We start from the raw sequence: 20,304 nt of genomic DNA, 5'->3' as shown, positions 1-20,304 counted from the left end.
GAGAACGCTCTTCATGGTTCCTATTACATGTACATTGCTTTATGTTTGTTACAGAATACATTTTGGAAAATTGAAAAACTAGCTTTATTCAGTACTTGAATCCAATTGAGATGCTGTATTAGAACCTGAGAAAACGGTTCATATACAATAATCTACCAAATCCAGAATAAGGTAGTCGTGAAGAAAACTAGGCTTACTTGCCTAAACAGCAAAAGAGGCTAGCTATCAAAAATCTGGACTGGATTTGATAAACATTGTTTATTAGGTGATATGTTTGCAACTTTTGTCTGAGTCTATAGTCAGGAGTACTAGAAGGTTCTTGAAATAAGTCATGTGATTGCAGTCTTGTGCATGCACTTCCACTGGGAATTTTTTGTAATAAGCTGTCGAAAATGAACTGCAATTATGTGACCTCCCTTTAACCTTTCAGCAGTTTTTGTGGTTTGATGTGGCATCAAGGGTTGTAAATGTATGCCCCTTAGCAGGCAATTTTTATTAAGTCCATGCTATCCTGGACCACTTGTGTTCTCCACCGTTCTGCAGCTGTGCAGATCCTTCATAAATGGTGGTTGATTTAGTCTGAGCAAACTTGGAATGGATTTTTTGACTCTCCTCCTTTTCTTTTGTGTGGTTTTTTTTTTTATTATTTTGTTTTGAACAGCAACTTTTTTTAAGAACAAGGGAAAAATCTATGCCATTTCACTTTTACCCTTATAAGCAGATAACTATACATTCTCTTTATGAAATTCGTAATTGTCACCGCACCGATGGTAATTTGATGTGCTGCAATCGCCTCTGGAGTCACAAGTTCTCTGTCAATTACTCCATCAGATTCGCACCATCTAAAATACTTTTATTTAGCTAAATAAAAGTATTTTATATGGTGCGAATCTGATGGAGTAATATACATTCTCTTTATGAATTTTCTAGTACAATGTTGCTCATGGTAGCTTTCCTTTTTTAATATTGTCACATTTTAGTAAGGCAGCAGATGACCTTCACACGATTACATTACCGCCAAATTTGAATCTTGTATGTTACCCCTACTGGGAAATGTCGTCATGTTTGGATTATACCAGACTTAATGGGACCTGGGCTGTTGTTGTATTTTTCTCATAATAGTGAAGTTTATCTTGATTTATCACAATATATTTGGTGACATCGTGGAATAATGCACCATGAAATCACCCTAATGTATAATAGAAGACTCATGAGATAATACATTCATTCTTGTTTTTTTTATTTATTTATTTTTTTAGATCGGATATGCAGTGGAATCAGCCTTCTGAGAAGAAACTTACTGGTGGCACAAACTGGCAAGCCAGAACAAGCACCTCAACAACATGGAACCCTGCCCCTGTACCACCTGTTCCACAGATGGTAAGTAGGAGTCCTCATGTAACGTAATAAGCAGATAATTAAAGACTTCCTCCAGTGTAAGAAAACAGAGCCAGTCATGACTCTGTCTCTGTCTTAATGCTGCAGGATCAGGGAGAAGGGGTCTTAGTGTTTAAATGCTTACCTGAGCTGACATTATCGAGACTCTGGTGACACCCCCAGGAAATGCAGTTAAATGTTACAATGTGCCACACGTTCAGTTTTTCCCCAGTTATAAATGAAAATAAATGAAGTCTGTCAAATTTTTGATTCAATCTTTTCCCTGTGGCTTTTTTTTATGTGCGCTGCTGCGCCACATTTTTTTTCTACCTCCCCCAGTTTTTGCAGAGCCATGCAGGGAGAAATTCATATTTACCTGGTGCCGAGGCTTAGCTGTTCCCGTGCAGGTTCGGCTCTCCTTTCCTATCACGTAGCAGTGCTGTAATGCAGACATCTTCCTCTAGGTCCCGATTTCATGATGACATGTGATCTGGACCCCCAAGGGAGGCTGTATTACTGAGCCAATCTCCACTTCCACCACTGAGCAGTGCTGTAATGCCGACATTCTCCTTCGAGTCCCAATCACATGTCACCTGGAGGAGGTATCGGCATGACAGCTCTGCTCTGTGGTAGGAGAGCCAACGCCGCAAGGGGAGAGCAAAGCTTCCGTCTGGATCAGGTAAATATGAAATGATCCCTGCCACTTTGCATTAGGCAACCAAAGTAATGCCGGATGAGACAGCTTAGCTAGAAGTTATCGATCAAGAATAAAAATGAAGGAGGCACTCCACTGGCGATAATTAAACGCGTTTAATCTAACACATGTTTCGGGGTCTCCCCCTTCCTCCTGTATCGATCTACAGCAAGATAACTCCAGTAGGGAAGTTAAAGGGTTAAAGAGGAGCTGTCAGCCATACTATGCCAGATAAAAAAAACAATATATATAAGTAGATAAATACTAGCTCTACTTACATAACCTGTATATTGCATGATCCAAGTGTTTATTTCAGTGAACTTTATAAAATTAAAAAAAGATAAATGGAGAGAATTCTGTTTGCTGGCAGGGGCCATCCTTTACTCCCTCCAACTGAAGCCAATGGTGAGGTAATTTCCTCCCTTACTCCCTCCTCCTCCCCACACCAATAACGTCCCGCCGAGCCGGGGATATATATAGATATCCAGCATAATTACCGTATATACTCGCATATAAGCCGGCCCGCATATAAGCCGACCCCCCCCCAACTTTTACCTGAAAAAAACAGTGGAAAATGATTGACCCCCATATAAGCCGGGGGTAGGAAATGCTGGCCGCCTTATTCCCCTAGTGTGTCCCACTATAGCTAGTAAAGTGCCCAGTATGGGTAGGTAGTGCCCCAGTATAGCTAGTATAGTGCCCAGTATAGCTAGTATAGTGCTCAGTATAGCTAGTATAGTGCCCCAGTTTAGCTAGTATAGTGCTCAGTATAGCTAGTATAGTGCCCCAGTTTAGCTAGTATAGTGCTCAGTATAGCTAGTATAGTGCCCCAGTTTTAGCTAGTATAGTGCTCACTATAGCTAGTATAGTGCCCCAGTTTAGCTAGTATAGTGCTCAGTATAGCTAGTATAGTGCTCAGTATAGCTAGTATAGTGCTCAGTATAGCTAGTATCGTGCCCCAGTTTAGCTAGTATAGTGCTCAGTATAGCTAGTATAGTGCACAGTGTAGTGCCCTGCCCCGCACGCTCCCTCCCTCCCTCCGCGGCCGCTGCTGCTGCTATTACCTGCTTTAGGCAGCGGTCGCTTCCTAATCCGGGTTCCCCTCTTCATCCTGCGGACTCCGTAACTGTATCACAGCAGCGCTCCCGGCGCTGCTGCTGTGACGATGCAGGGGCCAGGAAAGAGCAGTTCCCCTGGTAACGGCGATGCGCCGTTACCAGGGGAACCGCTCTTTCCTGCCCCCTGCATCGTCACAGCAGCAGCGCCGGGCGCGCTGCTGTGATACAGTTACGGAGTCCGCAGGATGAAGAGGGGAAGCGGCCGCTGAAGCAGGTAATTTAGCAGCAGCGGCGGCCGCGGAGGGAGGGAGGGGGCGAGCGGGCGGGCGCAGACCGCCACCCACGACTCGCATACAAGCCGACCCCCCCCCCCCAACTTTTGGCCCCCTTTTTGGGGGTCAAAAATTCGGCTTGTATGCAAGTATATACGGTAATTTTCCATTGCAATGTGAGATTATCAAAGTATTCCTTTAATTTTTTTATCAGTTTATGTAGTCGTGTTTATGGTGGTATGGTACAGTATTATCTCATTATAGTAAACTCTGCTGTAGTAAACTAAATGTCAAGGTCAAGCACCATTAGAAGTACAGTATATGGGCATAACGCCTGGTATAGTAAACCCTGATATAATAGAACTTCTGTCCATAGTAAACCTGTTTTTTGACCACTGAGGTATTATGTATCCAGCTGTAGTGGAAAGTAGGCAGGCTCATATGTCAGTCGGAGACCATTGAGCCTTGGTCAGACTGGCAGCCACTTGTAGCCTGCTTGCTATCTGCACACTACTTTGGGCCTGTGTGGATTGCCTCCAAAAGCACCCACCAGTGACACATATACTTCCTGTGTAAGCTGCTGGCTGATTACTGAGGGAACTGCCAGTCGCCGGTGACTTGCTTGTGCATGGCTCTCAATGCTACAGTACCCTCCAGGCTGAACAGAAATGTGGACCGCAGAGAAAAACCCTAAATGTTTAGACAATGGGCTTTTCCGGTTTATTTCTGTTATGCTACATTTTTTTTCCCAGCAATTTCCTTATGTCTTTCTTAGTACAATTATGAGTAATATAAACATTTTGTTTCTGTATGGAAAGGTTCCTACACCCATGGCCTATCCAGTAGCGACACCACAAGTGCCTGTGTATGGAATGGTAAGAAAAGTTTTCACTTCTTTCTCACAGCAAACCTGAACTGAAAATAAACGCATGAGATCATTAATGATTTGTGTAGTATAAATGGTAAAGCTACAAAAAAATCAGCAAATGCAAAAGTACATAAGTGGATACCTAAAGGCCCGAGGCCATACTAAACGCATAGAATTCAAAAAAGGACGATCCAAAGTACATAAAAAGCAAAGAAAACGTTGTGGGTCTGTGCCCACTTCCTTATGCTGAATAAAGTGCCAGAGGCGCTTCATACCTGGCTCTGATGCAACTCTATCACTTTATTCGACCTGAGGAAGTGGGTGCAGACTCATTAAACACGTTGCCTGTGCTTAATAAAATTCATTTTTATATGAACTTGTTATGGAGGTATGCCACCTCCCCTATTTTTATTTTTTTTTTAGCTGTTTTTTTTTTACTATTTTATCTACTTCTGGGCACCTCTTACCCCCTTATTATTCTATTAATTCAATGAAAACTCACAAATTAATGTTACATTTTTATTTAATCTCTATATATAATTGGCAAGTGTCTGCGTCCGTTTTTGTCCCTGTGTCAGTGCTTTTTAGCACTGCGCATGTGCAGGGACAAGACGCAGAGATGGTACCGAGAGACGGAGGACGGGACAAGAAGGGGCGGGCGTGTGTGCACACGCGGCGGGCGTCACGGGGGCAGGCCCGTGCGTGGTGGTATAGTGACAGACCTAGCCTGGGTTTAAATGGGCTAAATCACTAGTTTATATAATAAAAGCTGTTCTACTTTTTATATATTTTTGATTCCCTTTTTTTTTTCATTTCTTTTTTTTTTTTTTTTTTTTTTGTTCTCCCTAATGTCAATGGTAAATAGAACTTTTGTGCAGTCTCGCATTCTTCTTTTCAGTTTAAGTGTTGGAATTCTAATGTGAAGTGTAAATGGCAGCCATGACAGAATGAATCTGATTACTTCAGCTACCAGAAGATCGACTTGAGCTTTTCAGCTTTTGTCCTTTATCAGGAGGCTTTGTACTGACAAGTGTTTTTGACTTCTTATTACTTTTCAGTAAAGTCAGGACCACATTCTACTGCCTCATTTGCATAAACAATTCTTGGGATGCAAAAAAAAAATAAAATTGTAGGACTAGTACAATGTGTACCCATCTTTATGTTCTCATGTCCCGTGTGTCAGTTCAGTTTGCCTTTTGGTTGTTGTGAGTTAAGTGTCGATGGCGCATTGATAGCAATCTATATACTATGGTTAGTTTACTTTTAGGTGGCACATAGTGCTGCACCCCTATACCTTCAATTTTGAGCGCAATGTCAATTTAGCATTTCTGTCCTGGCACAGTATCAAAAGCTGAGTGGTGTTAATGGAATCATCACATTCTCTGAAGCAGAAAGTAATGGCGGGACAATAGTAAAAGTTCAACTACAGGACATAGATGTAATTGTCAACATCCCCATTACAGCCATTATTTCCTATGGGCCATTCATGTGACCTCACAGCACCATTGCATAGGTACATTAATCGTTTAGGGCCCATTTTCACTGGCCGCATTGCCATCGTGCGGTGCGATCACCGTGCCGCATACACCCGCAGGTGGTTCCGGTCGCGCTGTGACTCAGTGCAACCCCTATGGGACCCGGATGCGAACTGCGGAAAACTGCAGCATGCTATCCATAATTTTAGCTGCATCGCCACTGGAAATTTGCATCATTGGAAATGGTTCCATTGACTAACACGGACTGCAGTTTGCATGCGGTGATCGCACCACGTATAGTGGAAATGGGCCCTTACTGCTGAAGTGGTTTGCAGTAAAGGAATGTGTTTTTACATTTAAAAGAAAGTGAGCATCTAAACTGCAGGTGATTTGTGCAAGCCATTTGTCCTGATTAACGGTAACTGATTTTTTTTTTTCTTTTTTTTTTTAAGGTTCCTACACAGATTGGGACAAATCCTCTTATGGTTCCCCAGCCAATTATTTATACACAACCTGGTATAAGGCCGACAAACCCATTTGCACCTGTAACTGGAGCTCAGGTAGGTGTGTTACAAAGGATAGCCATTGTGTGAAAAGCTGACGTGATATGTCATTAAAAGATTTTGGTGTTTAAATCCCCTCCTAGCAATTGGATGCTTGTGGTAAAAGCACCCCTTGTTTTATACAGAAGATGTATAGTATTCTAGTGACCTAAAAAAAAAAACCTCAGAACATGATCATAATCTTTAAGCTTGCATATGTATTAGTGTTTGTTGGGTATACAGCAAGTCCCTGACTACTTAAACATCAGTCTAATGCTTGGGAATACACTGGACGATTCTGGCGCTCGATTCTGCGCCTGATCGTTTTGCCCGCTCAATTCTCTTCCGCTCGTTTTTCTTATCTTTTTTTTCAATTCACTTCAATGACAAATCGAGCGGCAAAACGGTCGGCCGGTGATCGAACATGTCGGAAATAATCTATCTAACCATCTTATCCGCTCAGAATTGAGCCGTGTATTCCCAGAATTATAAACAACCTGCTAATATGAACAGCCTAAAAATTTGAGGTTTTTGTTCTGTGGGAACAAGTCAATAATTTTCTTTTTTAAAAACACATTGGCCTCAATTCACTAAGCTTTATCAAACACTTTATCAAACGTTTGATAATTACTTACATACATACTTACATGGGGCTTCCTTCAGCCTCATCGGTCCCTTGCCATCCTCCCTGGCCGCCTGCATCCGCCGCTAATTCTTTCAGTTAGCACATTGCAATCGTCGCTAGGACAGAAGGAGGCACAAACGCAAAGGGGAACAGTGGGTAGAGGTGGTACAGAGGGACACAGTGGAGGTGGGAAGGGACAGATGTGACGAGGGGGAGTTGGGGGCAGAGGTGCACAGGAGGGGGACACTGGAAGCACAGAGAAGGTACAGGGGACAGAGAGATGGCACGGTGTTTTGACTTATGGACAGATTTATGTTAAGAATAAACATACAGTCCCTATCTCAATATATGTTATGGCAATAGTAGACAATGTTAGGTTTTTATGCCTGAGTGTGTTGGTGCTAGTGCTTGGGGGTTTGTCTCTGTTACATTCATCCTAGGAAAGAGGACATTTAAAACAAAAAAAAAAAAGTTCAAAATGTTTGAGATGAGCACAAGCAGGAAAATGAGTAATTGGTATTCTTGCAGGGCCCCAGGTAAGGGCTAGTGCTCACCAAAATCGCCGCTGAATTGCTCCAGAAAATGGTACATGAAGCAATGTTTGCAATGTAAAAAAAAAATCACAATGCTGCTGTGGGCCCTAGGGTTATTGAAGCCAAATGCTTTTTCCATCGCAGAAGCGCTGTTGGTGTGCACCAGCCCTCAGTTTGATTTAGCTTGTTTTAGGATGGTGTGTGTGCTTGTAATAAATAAGGTATTTAGATACAATTAACCAATCAAAGGTGGCTAACCTGAAGTGGCTTTAGAAATTCTCCTCGGCTACTGTGGCATTTATTTCATTTTAACACATGGAAATTGAGAAGGGGTGGTTTACATGTTTCAACAATAGTTTGCTTGTTAATATGAAGTAGTAGACTAGATCAGTGATTCCCAACCTTTTCCGGCCCGGGGAACACTGTCTGACCAAATTTTTCTCCGGGGAACGGCGCGCGCGGGGGGGGGGGGGGGGGGGGGGGGATGCGGGCCCCGGTTGTTTGCGTGACCTAGTGGACAGTGCTGTGCGCAGCAGACTATGGGGGGGGGGGGGGGTGCGGCTGCATAGCTGGCATAGTTGCCCCAGTGTAGGGAGTTTAGTTGCCTCAGTATAGCTAGTATAGTGCCCCAGTATAGCCAGTATAGTGCCCCAGTATAGCTAGTATAGTGCCCCAGTATAGTGCCTCAGCATAGCCAGTATAGTGCCTCAGCATAGCCAGTATAGTGCCTCAGCATAGCCAGTATAGTGCCTCAGCATAGCCAGTATAGTGCCCCAGCATAGCCAGTATAGTGCCCCAGCATAGCCAGTATAGTGCCCCAGTATAGTGCCCCAGCATAGCCAGTATAGTGCCCCAGCATAGCCAGTATAGTGCCCCAGCATAGCCAGTATAGTGCCCCAGTATAGCCAGTATAGTGCCCCAGTATAGCCAGTATTGTGCCCCAGTATAGCCAGTTTAGTGCCCCAGGATAGTGCCCCAGTATAGCTAGTATAGTGCCCCAGTATAGCTAGTATAGTGCCCCAGTATAGCTAGTATAGTGCCCCAGTATAGCCAGTATAGTGCCCCAGTATAGCCAGTATAGTGCCCCAGTATAGCCAGTATAGTGCCCCAGTATAGTGCCCCAGTATAGCTAGAATAGTGCCCCAGTATAGTGCCCCAGGATAGCCAGTATAGTGCCCCAGGATAGCCAGAATAGTGCCCCAGTATAGCCAGTATAGTGCCCCAGTATAGCCAGTTTAGTGCCCCAGTATAGCCAGTTTAGTGCCCCAGTATAGCTAGAATAGTGCCCCAGTATAGCCAGTTTAGTGCCCCAGGATAGCCAGTATAGTACCCCAGAATAGTCAGTTTAGTGCCCTCCCGCCCGTCACCGCGGCGGCCGCTGTTATTACCTGAACAGCTGTCGCTCTCCCCTCTCCGGCGCGTGTATATTCAAGCAGCGTATCTCCGGCTGCTCTGTGTGATGCGGAAGGAAGGAGGGCAGCGGCTTCCTGTAACGGCGATATGTATCGCCGTTACTATGGTAACCGAGCCCTGCCTCCTTCCGCATCACACAGAGCAGCCGGAGATACGCTGCTAGAATATACATGCGCTGGAGAGGGGGAGAGCGGCCGCTGCTAAGGTAATAACAGCGGCGGCCGCGGGGACGGGAGGGAGGGGGAGAAGAGGACGGCACACCAGGCAACGTTCCGCGGCACACTAGTGTGCCGCGGAACAGTGGTTGAAAAACGCTGGACTAGATTATCTAGCAGCAACTCCGAGGGACCTTTTTGAAGATTACTGTATTACTCTGAAAACTTAAAATCGATCTAAAGGTTGCTGCATTTTTGTATATGCACATCAAAAGCTACTGAAAGATCAAAATGTGCAATGAGTAGATGTCAGAGACCGTGATTGCTATATCTCTTACATAGTTATTTGGGTTGAAAAAAGACATACGTCCATCGAGTACAACCAGGGAACAAAGTACAACTCCAGCCTGCTCCCTCATGTATCCCTGTTGATCCAGAGGAAGGCGAAAAACCCTTACAAGACATGGTCCAATTAGCCCCAAAAGGGGAACAGTTCCTTCCAGACGGCAATCTGATAAAATCCCTGGATCAACATCACTGGGCATTACCTAGTAATTGTAGCCATGGATGTCTTTCAACGCAAGGAAAGCATCTAAGCCCCCTTTAAATGCAGGTATAGAATTTGCCATAACTACTTCCTGTAGCAATGCATTCCACATCTTAATCGATCTTACTGTAAAGAACTGTTTCCTAAATAAATGGCTAAAACGTTTTTCCTTTATGCACAGATCATGTCCTCTAGTCCTTTGAGAAGGCCTAGGGACAAAAAGCTCATCCGCCAAGCTTTTATATTGCCCTCTGATGTATTTATACATGTTAATTAGATCCCCTCTAAGGCATCTTTTCTCAAGACTAAATAAACCCAGTTTATATAACCTTTCTTGGTAAGTGAGACCTTCCATCCCACGTATCAATTTTGTTGCTAGTCTCTCCACCTGCTCTAAAACTGCAATATCTTTCCTGTAATGTAGTGCCCAGAACTGAATTCCATATTCCAAATGTTGCCTTACTAGAGAGGTAAACGGGCAATATTATGCTAGCATCTTGAGTTTTTATTTCCCTTTTAATGCATCCCAAAATTTTATTAGCTTTAGCTGCAGCGGCTTGGCATTGAATATGATCTAACTTGTTGCCGATGAGTACTCCTAAGTCCTTCTCCAAATTTGATGTCCCCAACTGTATCCCCTTTATTTTGTATTGCGCTAGACCATTGGCACGACCAAAATGCATGACTTTACATTTTTCAACATTGAATTTCATCTGCCATTTATGTGCCCATAGAGCCATCCTATCCAGATCCTGTTGCAATATGTCACTATCTTCCTGAGCGTTGATGATTCTGCACAATTGTGTATCATCTGCAAAAATAGCAACATTGCTCACTGCTGCATCTACTAGGTCATTAACCACTTGCCGACCGCCCACAGCCCATGGGCGGCGGCAAAGTGGATGCCTTAAGGACCGCAATACGCCTTAGGGCGTTGCGTCCTTTTCCTATGCCGGGGGAGCGATCGCGTCATTGATGACGCGCGCTTCCCCCGGCAACTGGCTCCGCCCACCCGCCGTAACATCCCGCCGGCCATACGGAAGCGCCGGCGGGATGTTAACCCCGCGATCGCCGCTACAAAGTGTATAATACACTTTGTAATGTATACAAAGTGTATTATACAGGCTGCCTCCTGCCCTGGTGGTCCCAGTGTCCGAGGGACCACCAGGGCAGGCTGCAGCCACCCTAGTCTGCACCCAAACACACTGATCTGCCCCCCCCCCCCGCCCACTGATCGCCCACAGCACCCCTCAAGTCCCCCCCCCCCCCCCTGCCCACCCCCCAGACCCCTGTTTTCACCCAATCACCCCCCTAATAACCCATCAATCACTTCTTTGTCACTATCTGTCAACGCTATTTTTTTTTTATCCCCCCCCCCCCCTGCCCCCCGCCCCCTCCTGATCACCCCCCACCCCTCAGATTCTCCCCAGGACCCCCCCAGACCCCCCCCCCCCTGTGTACTGTATGCATCTATCCCCCCTGATAACCTGTCAATCACCCATCAATCACCCCCTGTCACTGCCACCCAACAATCAGCCCCTAACCTGCCCCTTGCGGGCAATCTGATCACCCACCCACACCAATAGATCGCCCGCAGATCCGACATCAGATCACCTCCCAAATCCATTGTTTACATCTATTCTCTCCTCTAAACACCCACTAATTACCCATCAATCACCCATCAATCACCCCCTATCACCACCTGTCACTTTTACCTATCAGATCAGACCCTAATCTGCCCCTTGCGGGCACCCAATCACCCGCCCACAGGCTCAGATTGCCCTCAGACCCCCCCCCCCCCTTATCAATTCGCCAGTGCATTAATTACATCTGTTCTTCCCTGTAATAACCCACTGATCACCTGTCAATCACCCCCTGTCACCGCCACCCATCAATCAGCCCCTGTCACTGCCACCCATCAATCAGTCCCTAACCTGCCCCTTGCGGGCAATCTGATCACCCACCCACACCATCCGATCGCCTGCAGACCCGCAGTCAGATCACCTCCCAAGTGCATTGCATCTGTTCTCTCCTCTAAACACCCACTAATTACCCATCAATCACCCCCTGTCACTGCTACCCATCAGATTAGACCCCCATCTGCCCCTAGGGCACCCAATCACCCGCCCACACCCTCAGACCCCAGCCCTGATCACCTCGCCATTGCATTACTTGCATCTATTCCCCCCACTAATCACACCTTGAGACACCCATCAATCACCTCCTGTCACTACCTGTCACCCCCTAGCACACCTACCCATCAGATCAGGCCCTAATTTGCCCCGTGTGGGCTCCTGATCACTCGGCCAAACCCTCAGATCCCCCTCAGACCCCCTTCCAATCACTTCCCCAGTGCATTGAGTGCATCTATTTTCCCTTCTAATCACCCCCTGAGACACCCATCAATCACCTCCTGTCACCCCCCTAGCACTCCTATCCATCAGATCAGGCCCAATACAACCTGTCATCTAAAAGGCCACCCTGCTTATGACCGGTTCCACAAAATTCTGCCCCTCATAGACCACCTGTCATCAAAATTTGCAGGTGCTTATACCCCTGAACAGTCATTTTGAGACATTTGGTTTCCAGACTCCTCACGGTTTTGGGCCCGTAAAATGCCAGTGCGGTATAGGAACCCCACAAGTGACCCCATTTTAGAAAAGACACCCCAAGGTATTCTGTTAGGTGTATGACGAGTTCATAGAAGATTTTATTTTTTGTCAAAAGTTAGCGGGAATTGATTTTTATTGGTTTTTTTTCACAAAGTGTCATTTTTCACTAACTTGTGACTAAAAGTAAAATCTTCTATGACCTCGCCATACACCTAATGGAATACCTTGGGGTGTCTTCTTTCTAAAATGGGGTCACTTGTGGGGTTCCTATACTGCCCTGGCATTTTAGGGGCCCTAAACCGTGAGGAGTAGTCTAGAAAACAAATGCCTCAAAATGACCTGTGAATAGGACGTTGGGCCCCTTAGCTCACCTAGGCTGCAAAAAAAGTCTCACATGTGGTATCGCCGTACTCAGGAGAAGAAGTATAATGTGTTTTGGGGTGTATTTTTACACATACCCATGCTGGGTGGGAGAAATCTTTCTGTAAATGGACAATTGTGTGTAAAAAAAATCAAACAATTGTCATGTACAGAGATATTTCTACCACCCAGCATGGGTATGTGTAAAAATACACCCCAAAACACATTATACTTCTTCTCCTGAGTACGGCGGGTACCACATGTGTGGCACTTTTTTACACCCTAAGTGCGCTAAGGGGCCCAAAGTCCAATGAGTACCTTTAGGATTTCACAGGTCATTTTGCGACATTTGGTTTCAAGACTACTCCTCACGGTTTAGGGCCCCTAAAATGCCAGGGCAGTATAGGAACCCCACAAATGACCCCATTCTAGAAAGGAGACACCCAAAGGTATTCCATTAGGTGTATGGCGAGGTCATAGAATTTATTTTTTGTCACAAGTTAGCGGAAATTGATTTGAATTGTTTTTCTTCACAAAGTGTCATATTCCGCTAACTTGTGACAAAAAATAAAATCTTCTATGACCTCGCCATACACCTAATGGAATACCTTTGGGTGTCTCCTTTCTAGAATGGGGTCATTTGTGGGGTTCCTATACTGCCCTGGCATTTTAGGGGCCCTAAACCGTGAGGAGTAATCTTGAAACAAAAATGACCTGTGAAATCCTAAAGGTACTCATTGGACTTTGGGCCCTTTAGCGCAGTTAGGGTGCAAAAAAGTGCCACACATGTGGTATTGCCGTACTCGGGAGACGTAGTATAATGTGTTTTGGGGTGTATTTTTACACATACCCATGCTGGGTGGGAGAAATACTTCTGTAAATGACAATCTTTTGATTTTTTTTTTACACACAATTGTCCATTTACAGAGTTATTTCTCCCACCCAGCATGGGTATGTGTAAAAATACACCCCAAAACACATTGTACTACTTCTCCCGAGTACGGCGATACCACATGTGTGGCACTTTTTTGCACCCTAACTGCGCTAAAGGGCCCAAAGTCCAATGAGTACCTTTAGGATTTCACAGGTCATTTTGCGGAATTTGATTTCCAGACTACTCCTCATGGTTTAGGGCCCCTAAAATGCCAGGGCAGTATAGGAACCCCACAAATGACCCCATTTTAGAAAGAAGACACCCAAAGGTATTCCGTTAGGAGTATGGTGAGTTCATAGAAGTTTTTATTTTTTTGTCACAAGTTAGCGGAAATTGATTTTAATTGTTTTTTTTTCACAAAGTGTCATGTTCCGCTAACTTGTGACAAAAAATAAAATCTTCTATGAACTCACCATACTCCTAACGGAATACCTTGGGGTTTCTTCTTTCTAAAATGGGGTCATTTGTGGGGTTCCTATACTGCCCTGGCATTTTAGGGGCCCTAAACCATGAGGAGTAGTCTTGAAACCAAATGTCGCAAAATGACCTGTGAAATCCTAAAGGTACTCATTGGACTTTAGGCCCCTTAGCACAGTTAGGCTGCAAAAAAGTGCCACACATGTGGTATCGCCGTACTCAGGAAAAGTAGTATAATGTGTTTTGTGGTGTATTTTTACACATACCCATGCTGGGTGGTAGAAATAACTCTGTAAATGGACAATTGTGTGTAAAAAAAAAAAAAAAAAATGAAAACATTGTCATTCACAGAGATATTTCTCCCACCCAGCATGGGCATGTGTAAAAATACACCCCAAAACACATTATGGTACTTCTACTGAGTATGGCAATACCACATGTGTGGCACTTTTTTGCAGCCTAACTGCGCTAAGGGGTCCAAAGTCCAATGAGCATCTTTAGGCTTTACAGGGGTGCTTACAATTTAGCACCCCCCAAAATGCCAGGACAGTGAACACACCTATACTTCCTATACTGCCCTGGCATTTTAGGGGCCCTAAACCGTGAGGAGTAATCTTGAAACAAAAATGACCTGTGAAATCCTAAAGGTACTCATTGGACTTTGGGCCCCTTAACGCATTTAGGGTGCAAAAAAGTGCCACACATGTGGTATTGCCGTACTCGGGAGAAGTAGTATAATGTGTTTTGGGGTGTATTTTTACACATACCCATGCTGAGTGGGAGAAAGATCTCTGTAAATGGACAATTGTGTGTAAAAAAAAAAATAAAAAATTGTCATTTACAGAGATATTTCTCCCACCCAGCATCGGTATGTGTAAAAATACACCCCAAAACACATTATACTACTTCTACTGAGTACGGCAATACCACATGTGTGGCACTTTTTTTGCACCCTAACTGCGCTAAGTGGCCCAAAGTCCAATGAGCACCTTTAGGCTTTACAGGGGTGCTTACAAATTAGCACCCCCCAAAATGCGAGGACAGTAAACACACCCCTCAAATGACCCCATTTTGGAAAGTAGACACTTCAAGGTATTCAGAGAGGGGCATGGTGAGTCCATGGCAGATTTCATTTTTTTTTTGGTGCAAGTTAGAAGAAATGGAAACTTTTTTTTTTTTTGTTGTTGTTGTCACAGTGTGTCATTTTCCGCTTACTTGTGACAAAAAATAATATCTTCTATGAACTCACTATGCCTCTCAGTGAATACTTTGGGATGTCTTCTTTCCAAAATGGGGTCATTTGGGGGGTATTTATACTATCCTGGAATTCTAGCCCCTCATGAAACATGACTGGGGGTCAGAAAAGTCATAGATGCTTGAAAATGGGAAAATTCACTTTTTGCACCATAGTTTGTAAACGCTATAACTTTTACCCAAACCAATAAATATACACTGAATGGGGTTTTTTTTATCAAAAACATGTTTGTCCACATTTTTCGCGCTGCATGTATACAGAAATTTTACTTTATTTGAAAAATGTCAGCACAGAAAGTTAAAAAAATCATTTTTTTTGCCAAAATTCATGTCTTTTTTGATGAATATAATAAAAAGTAAAAATCGCAGGAGCAATCAAATAGCACCAAAAGAAAGCTTTATTAGTGACAAGAAAAGGAGCCAAAATTCATTTAGGTGGTAGGTTGTATGAGCGAGCAATAAACCGTGAAAGCTGCAGTGGTCTGAATGGAAAAAAAGTGCCTGGTCCTTAAGGGGTAGAAAGACTGTGGTCCTCAAGTGGTTAATAAATAAATTGAAGAGCACTGGATCCAGTACAGATTCCTGTGGGACCCCACTGCTAATAGTCACCCATTTTGAGTATGATCCATTGACCACAACTCTTTGTTTTCTGTTTATTAGTCAGTTCCCTATCCATGCACACACTCTCTTCCCCAGTCCTTGCATCCTCAACTTTTGCACCAGACTTTTGTGTGGAACAGTGGCGAAGGCCTTTGCAAAGTCCAAGTATATCACATCTACAGCATTCCCAACATCCACATTCGTGTTCACTACCTCATAAAAGCTGAGCATGTTAGTCAAACAAGACCTGTCTTTAGTAAACCCATGCTGATGCTGAGAAATAAGATTTTCTACTATGAAGTCATGTATAGTATCTCTTCGTAACCCCTCAAATAGTTTGCATACAACTGATGTTAAGCTTTACAGGTCTATATTTTCCTGGATCAGATTTTTTGCCCTTCTTAAATAATGGGAAAACGTGGGCTGTATGCCAATCCACTGGGACTCTGCCAGTTGAAAGAGAGTTGCAAAAGATAAGATAAAGGGTTTTATCTATAACGGAACTTAATTCCCTTTAGGAACCGAGGATGCATGCCATCCGGGCCAGGTGCCTTGTCTACTTTTAATTTATTTGGTCTTGCCTTCACTTCTTCCTGCGTTAAGTATTTAATATTACAATTGGAAGATTGAGACTCTTCTGCATCTGTAATTTGCAACAGTGCTGTTTCCCTTGTGAAGACAGAAGCAAAGAAAGCATTTAATAACTCTGCCTTACCTTGGTCATCCACCATTGAGTTCCCACCCTCATCCTTTAGGAGTCCAATTCAGTCAACCTTTCACTTTTTTTTGGGGGGGGGGGGGGGGGGGTGTCCCACAGGGATCTGTACTGGATCCAGTGCTCTTCAATTTATTTATTAATGACCTAGTAGATGCAGTAGAAAGCAATGTTGCTATTTTTGCAGGTGATACACAATTGTGCAGAATCATCAATGCTCAGGAAGATAGTGACATATTGCAACAGGATCTGGATAGGATGGCTCTATGGGCACATAAATGGCAGATGAAATTCAATGTTGAAAAATGTAAAGTCATGCATTTACCCAGTAATAAAACTTAAAGTTAAGGGAGCGTAAACCTCCCCTATGTTTTTTCCTATATAGCACAGCAGCACTAATTCTACTTTTACGATTTTTCCAAATAAAGTTACAGCATTTGCTATGCAATTTCTGAAAGTACGAGTTAGGGATAGTGATAGGAAGCATCTGCATCAAGAATAATCTCGGGAGGACATTCATTTTTCAGGCAGCCACTCTGCCCAGCCAAGTAATTCCTAATGAGGTCCATCTAGCGAGGTCAGAATCAATGGGGCTATGGTATATTTCTCATCACTTCCTCCAGAGGTTATTCCAATCATGTCAACAGGAAGTAAGGTCAGAATCAGTGGGGATACAGCAGAAAAAGAAAAGCTTACAATAGCATTCTTTATTGTACTACAAAAAGTGCACTTACTGCTGGGTTACAGTTGACTCGTTTACTGTTGATGGCAATGAGTAAATCTTTTTAATGGTGCCCATACATGGTACAATTTTTTATTATTTTTTTTTCTTTTGATTGGATAATTTCGTTCGATTACTCCGTTGGATCAAATATATTTTTCAAACATGTACGATCTGATTTTTTTTTTCTTGATCGAAGAAAGATTCTTTTTCACTTTCATTTGTTTGAATAAACGGGAAAAATCGAATGTTTTTTATTGTACTGTGTATGGGCACCATAAGGGTGTGTAGACAGTGTAGTGAGAGGGATATGGAGGCTGTTATATTTATTTCCTTTTCAAGAATACAAATTGCCTGCAGTCTTGCTCATACTTTTGGCTGCGGTATTGTCTGTCAAATAGCGTTTATGTTCAAATCAGTATAGTGAAGTCTAATACACCGGACTACCGCTGTTCAGCACTCAAACAAGTGGTCAGGGTCAGGATTTGTTCACTGCCCTGCGTGTCACGTTGCATTTCACCTGACTCTGATGATGATGACTCTCGATTTGGACAACTAAGCAGGGCTGTGAAGTCTAAACAATTTTTGGGTACCCAGAGTCGGTGGTTTCATAAACTGAGTCTTAAATCGGACGGATGATTTTTGTACCAACTCCACAGCCCTGGTAAGTATTAGACTGAGGAGTCGGAGCAAATCTGAGTACCTGGAGCCAGAGGTGTCCTAAACTGTGGAGTCTTGAATCAGATGATTTTTCAACTCCACAGCCCTGCCACTGAGAACACAAAATAAAGTAGAAAAAAAAAGTTAAAACCTTTTCTCACTTTGTTCATATTACTCTACAACAGCCACTAATGATTGATCTTAAAGTGTCTGCATTTAGTTTTTTGTTTTTTTTTAAAGCTCATGAGTGTTTATATTACCAGATGTTCAAATTCTATGAAATCTGGTGCCATTTATATTGTATGATTTTACATGTTAGTGGTACATTTAATTAAACTGATTCATTTTGTTTTAACAGATGCAATTTATGTAAAGCCGCCAAAGCAGCAAGGATGCGTTGACAACCAAAAACTGGTTACAAGAGAATTACCAGTCTTCTCACCACCATGGTCTTCAGCAGGGCACCAGTGCATTTCTGGTGTAATAAAAGTACCCATTCTTTGAACTACATTGCTTTAGAGGTTGTTGATAGTAATCACCCCTCTGCCATGGAATCCGATGTGATCTGCTTTGACTGCACAAAGCTGCCCTCTGACCGCACTCTATTTTCCTTCTATTACACTGGTGGCAGGCAAAAATATCGGATCTAAACATTTCTAAATGAACATTGAGGTGCCTTTGTCCAACAACACTCATGAATGGGGTTTTGTAAAATATTTGGATGTTTCCTCCGTTCACTCTTTTTCTCTGTCCATCTGTATAACTGGCCAGCTACTCTGAAGATATTCTGTAGAGTATGCTTAATTCACTGCGAACAATAAGATCGTCTTGTTTCATGAACGCTAGAACCCTCCCAATCAATATTTTGTAACTTGAGATCCGGGTATGATCTTCATGAGACGTCCACGACAGGAAAGCTTAAATTTTATACCGTGCTGATCCATGAAAATGAACTTTTGAGATGCATAAACCGGTAGATAAGCCAATGACAATGCAATAAGATGTCTCTTGTCACTTCAGGAGTTTTGTTCCAAGTCTGAGTCCGAGATCACTTCACAAGATGAAACCTTTTACTTTAGTTACTTTAGGCGATATGCTTGTCCTCCTGCTGCCTGTGTCCGTACCACCTTTCTTTTCTATGTAGCTCCACTATAAATCCAGACATGAGTTCACAATGTTGGAGGCATTGCAAATAGGACTTTTTTTTTTCTTCCTCTTGCCACCACCTAAAAGAAATGTTTGTACTTTGTAACCATCCAGCAAGGGCTGTCTAGCTCCTGCTATTTGTGCCACTTTACTTAAAATACAGTAAGTAATTTTTTTATTGTGTAAATATATATTATATATATCCAGAAATAATGATTTCTTCAATACTGATGCATCATAACTTTATCTCTATTTCTCAAAGTAATGTCCTTTCAAAAAGGATCTTGAAAATGTGCAGATTATCTTTGACAAATTAGTAAATGCCACATTACTGAAGTAGATGAAATGTATCTATTTATTTAATCACAAAGAAGCATCAGACTATGACCAGAATGACATGAAAAGTCGAGGTGGATCGTGCCACTGGTTCGCCAAAAACAGATCTCACCCTCCGGTGATTAAAAACAATATCTCATTCTCAATTCCAGTACTCAAGGAATGAAATTTTATTGTTATAATAAAAATGGTATGTGAACTTTAGCATTTGTATCTGTTCTTGCTGAGCCTCCTTAACTTGTAAGAATGGTCGCGTAAAACAAGTACATGTGTTTTTATTGGCGTGAAAGAATAAATTGGTATACTTTATTGTTTTAAAAGTCTTTGCTGATTGTTGTGATGTCTGACATGCTACCACCCTGGAAAGTCTCTTTACCTGTGAATATCAATGCAGTGTTGTAATACTTTTTATTACACAATTCATTTTTATCTGTTTCCTCAAAGACCGTTTCCTGGTTTTAGCAGAAGTGCTCCCTTATGTGGAAATACAAAACTGCAGCTGCTCCAGATACCAGATTTTTGTATGTGGTGGGATTGGAGGTTGCATACAACTTTCGATTAAAGGTACCCATCAAAGATATAATCTTAATTGCTATTTTACCAAATCTATGTAGTACAATGGTGGACTTAGTTAATAATATACATGGATAATTTAGATAGTCTCTCTCATATTACATAGAAATGGTAAGATTGTACAGTCAAGATTATACCATTAATGGGCACCTTTAGACATTTAGGTGCTATGCAGCCAAGGAAGCACACAGGTTACTCTGCTTTTTGTAAAATCCAGACTATCATAGCATGATGGCATCTGTGCACATTCCTTCTCAGTACTTCCCCAGAGTGCTTGTATGTATATCTCTATCTCATTAGTTGGAGTTTATATAATGCAGACACTATACTGTTGATGATGGACACATGCTGTTCTGTCTCTGGAACAGGCCATTTATTCTAGGCCACAGAAACCCAATAAAATACAAGTTTGGGAAA

The 20,304-nt window shown here is 42.9% G+C and overlaps 1 protein-coding gene across 2 annotated transcripts in view; it reads left to right on the top strand.

Annotated features, from left to right (window-relative positions):
* Positions 1 to 19,518, top strand: part of LOC137529141 (phosphatidylinositol-binding clathrin assembly protein-like) — a 113,228-nt gene extending 93,710 nt beyond the window's left edge. For both annotated transcript variants that reach the window (XM_068251153.1, XM_068251155.1), the window contains exons 17-20: positions 1,260 to 1,380; positions 4,220 to 4,276; positions 6,197 to 6,304; positions 18,191 to 19,518. In XM_068251153.1, the coding sequence (XP_068107254.1) occupies positions 1,260 to 1,380; positions 4,220 to 4,276; positions 6,197 to 6,304; positions 18,191 to 18,205 (301 nt within the window). In that variant the 3' untranslated portion in view covers positions 18,206 to 19,518. The remainder of the gene's footprint in view (positions 1 to 1,259; positions 1,381 to 4,219; positions 4,277 to 6,196; positions 6,305 to 18,190) is intronic.
* The last annotated feature ends 786 nt before the right edge of the window (positions 19,519 to 20,304 follow it).

This window comes from Hyperolius riggenbachi, chromosome 8 (assembly GCF_040937935.1).
Source record: "Hyperolius riggenbachi isolate aHypRig1 chromosome 8, aHypRig1.pri, whole genome shotgun sequence".
Taxonomy (NCBI): Eukaryota; Metazoa; Chordata; class Amphibia; order Anura; family Hyperoliidae; genus Hyperolius; species Hyperolius riggenbachi.
Note: the sequence above shows the minus strand (reverse complement) of the source record. Positions and strands in the feature narration are given on the sequence as shown.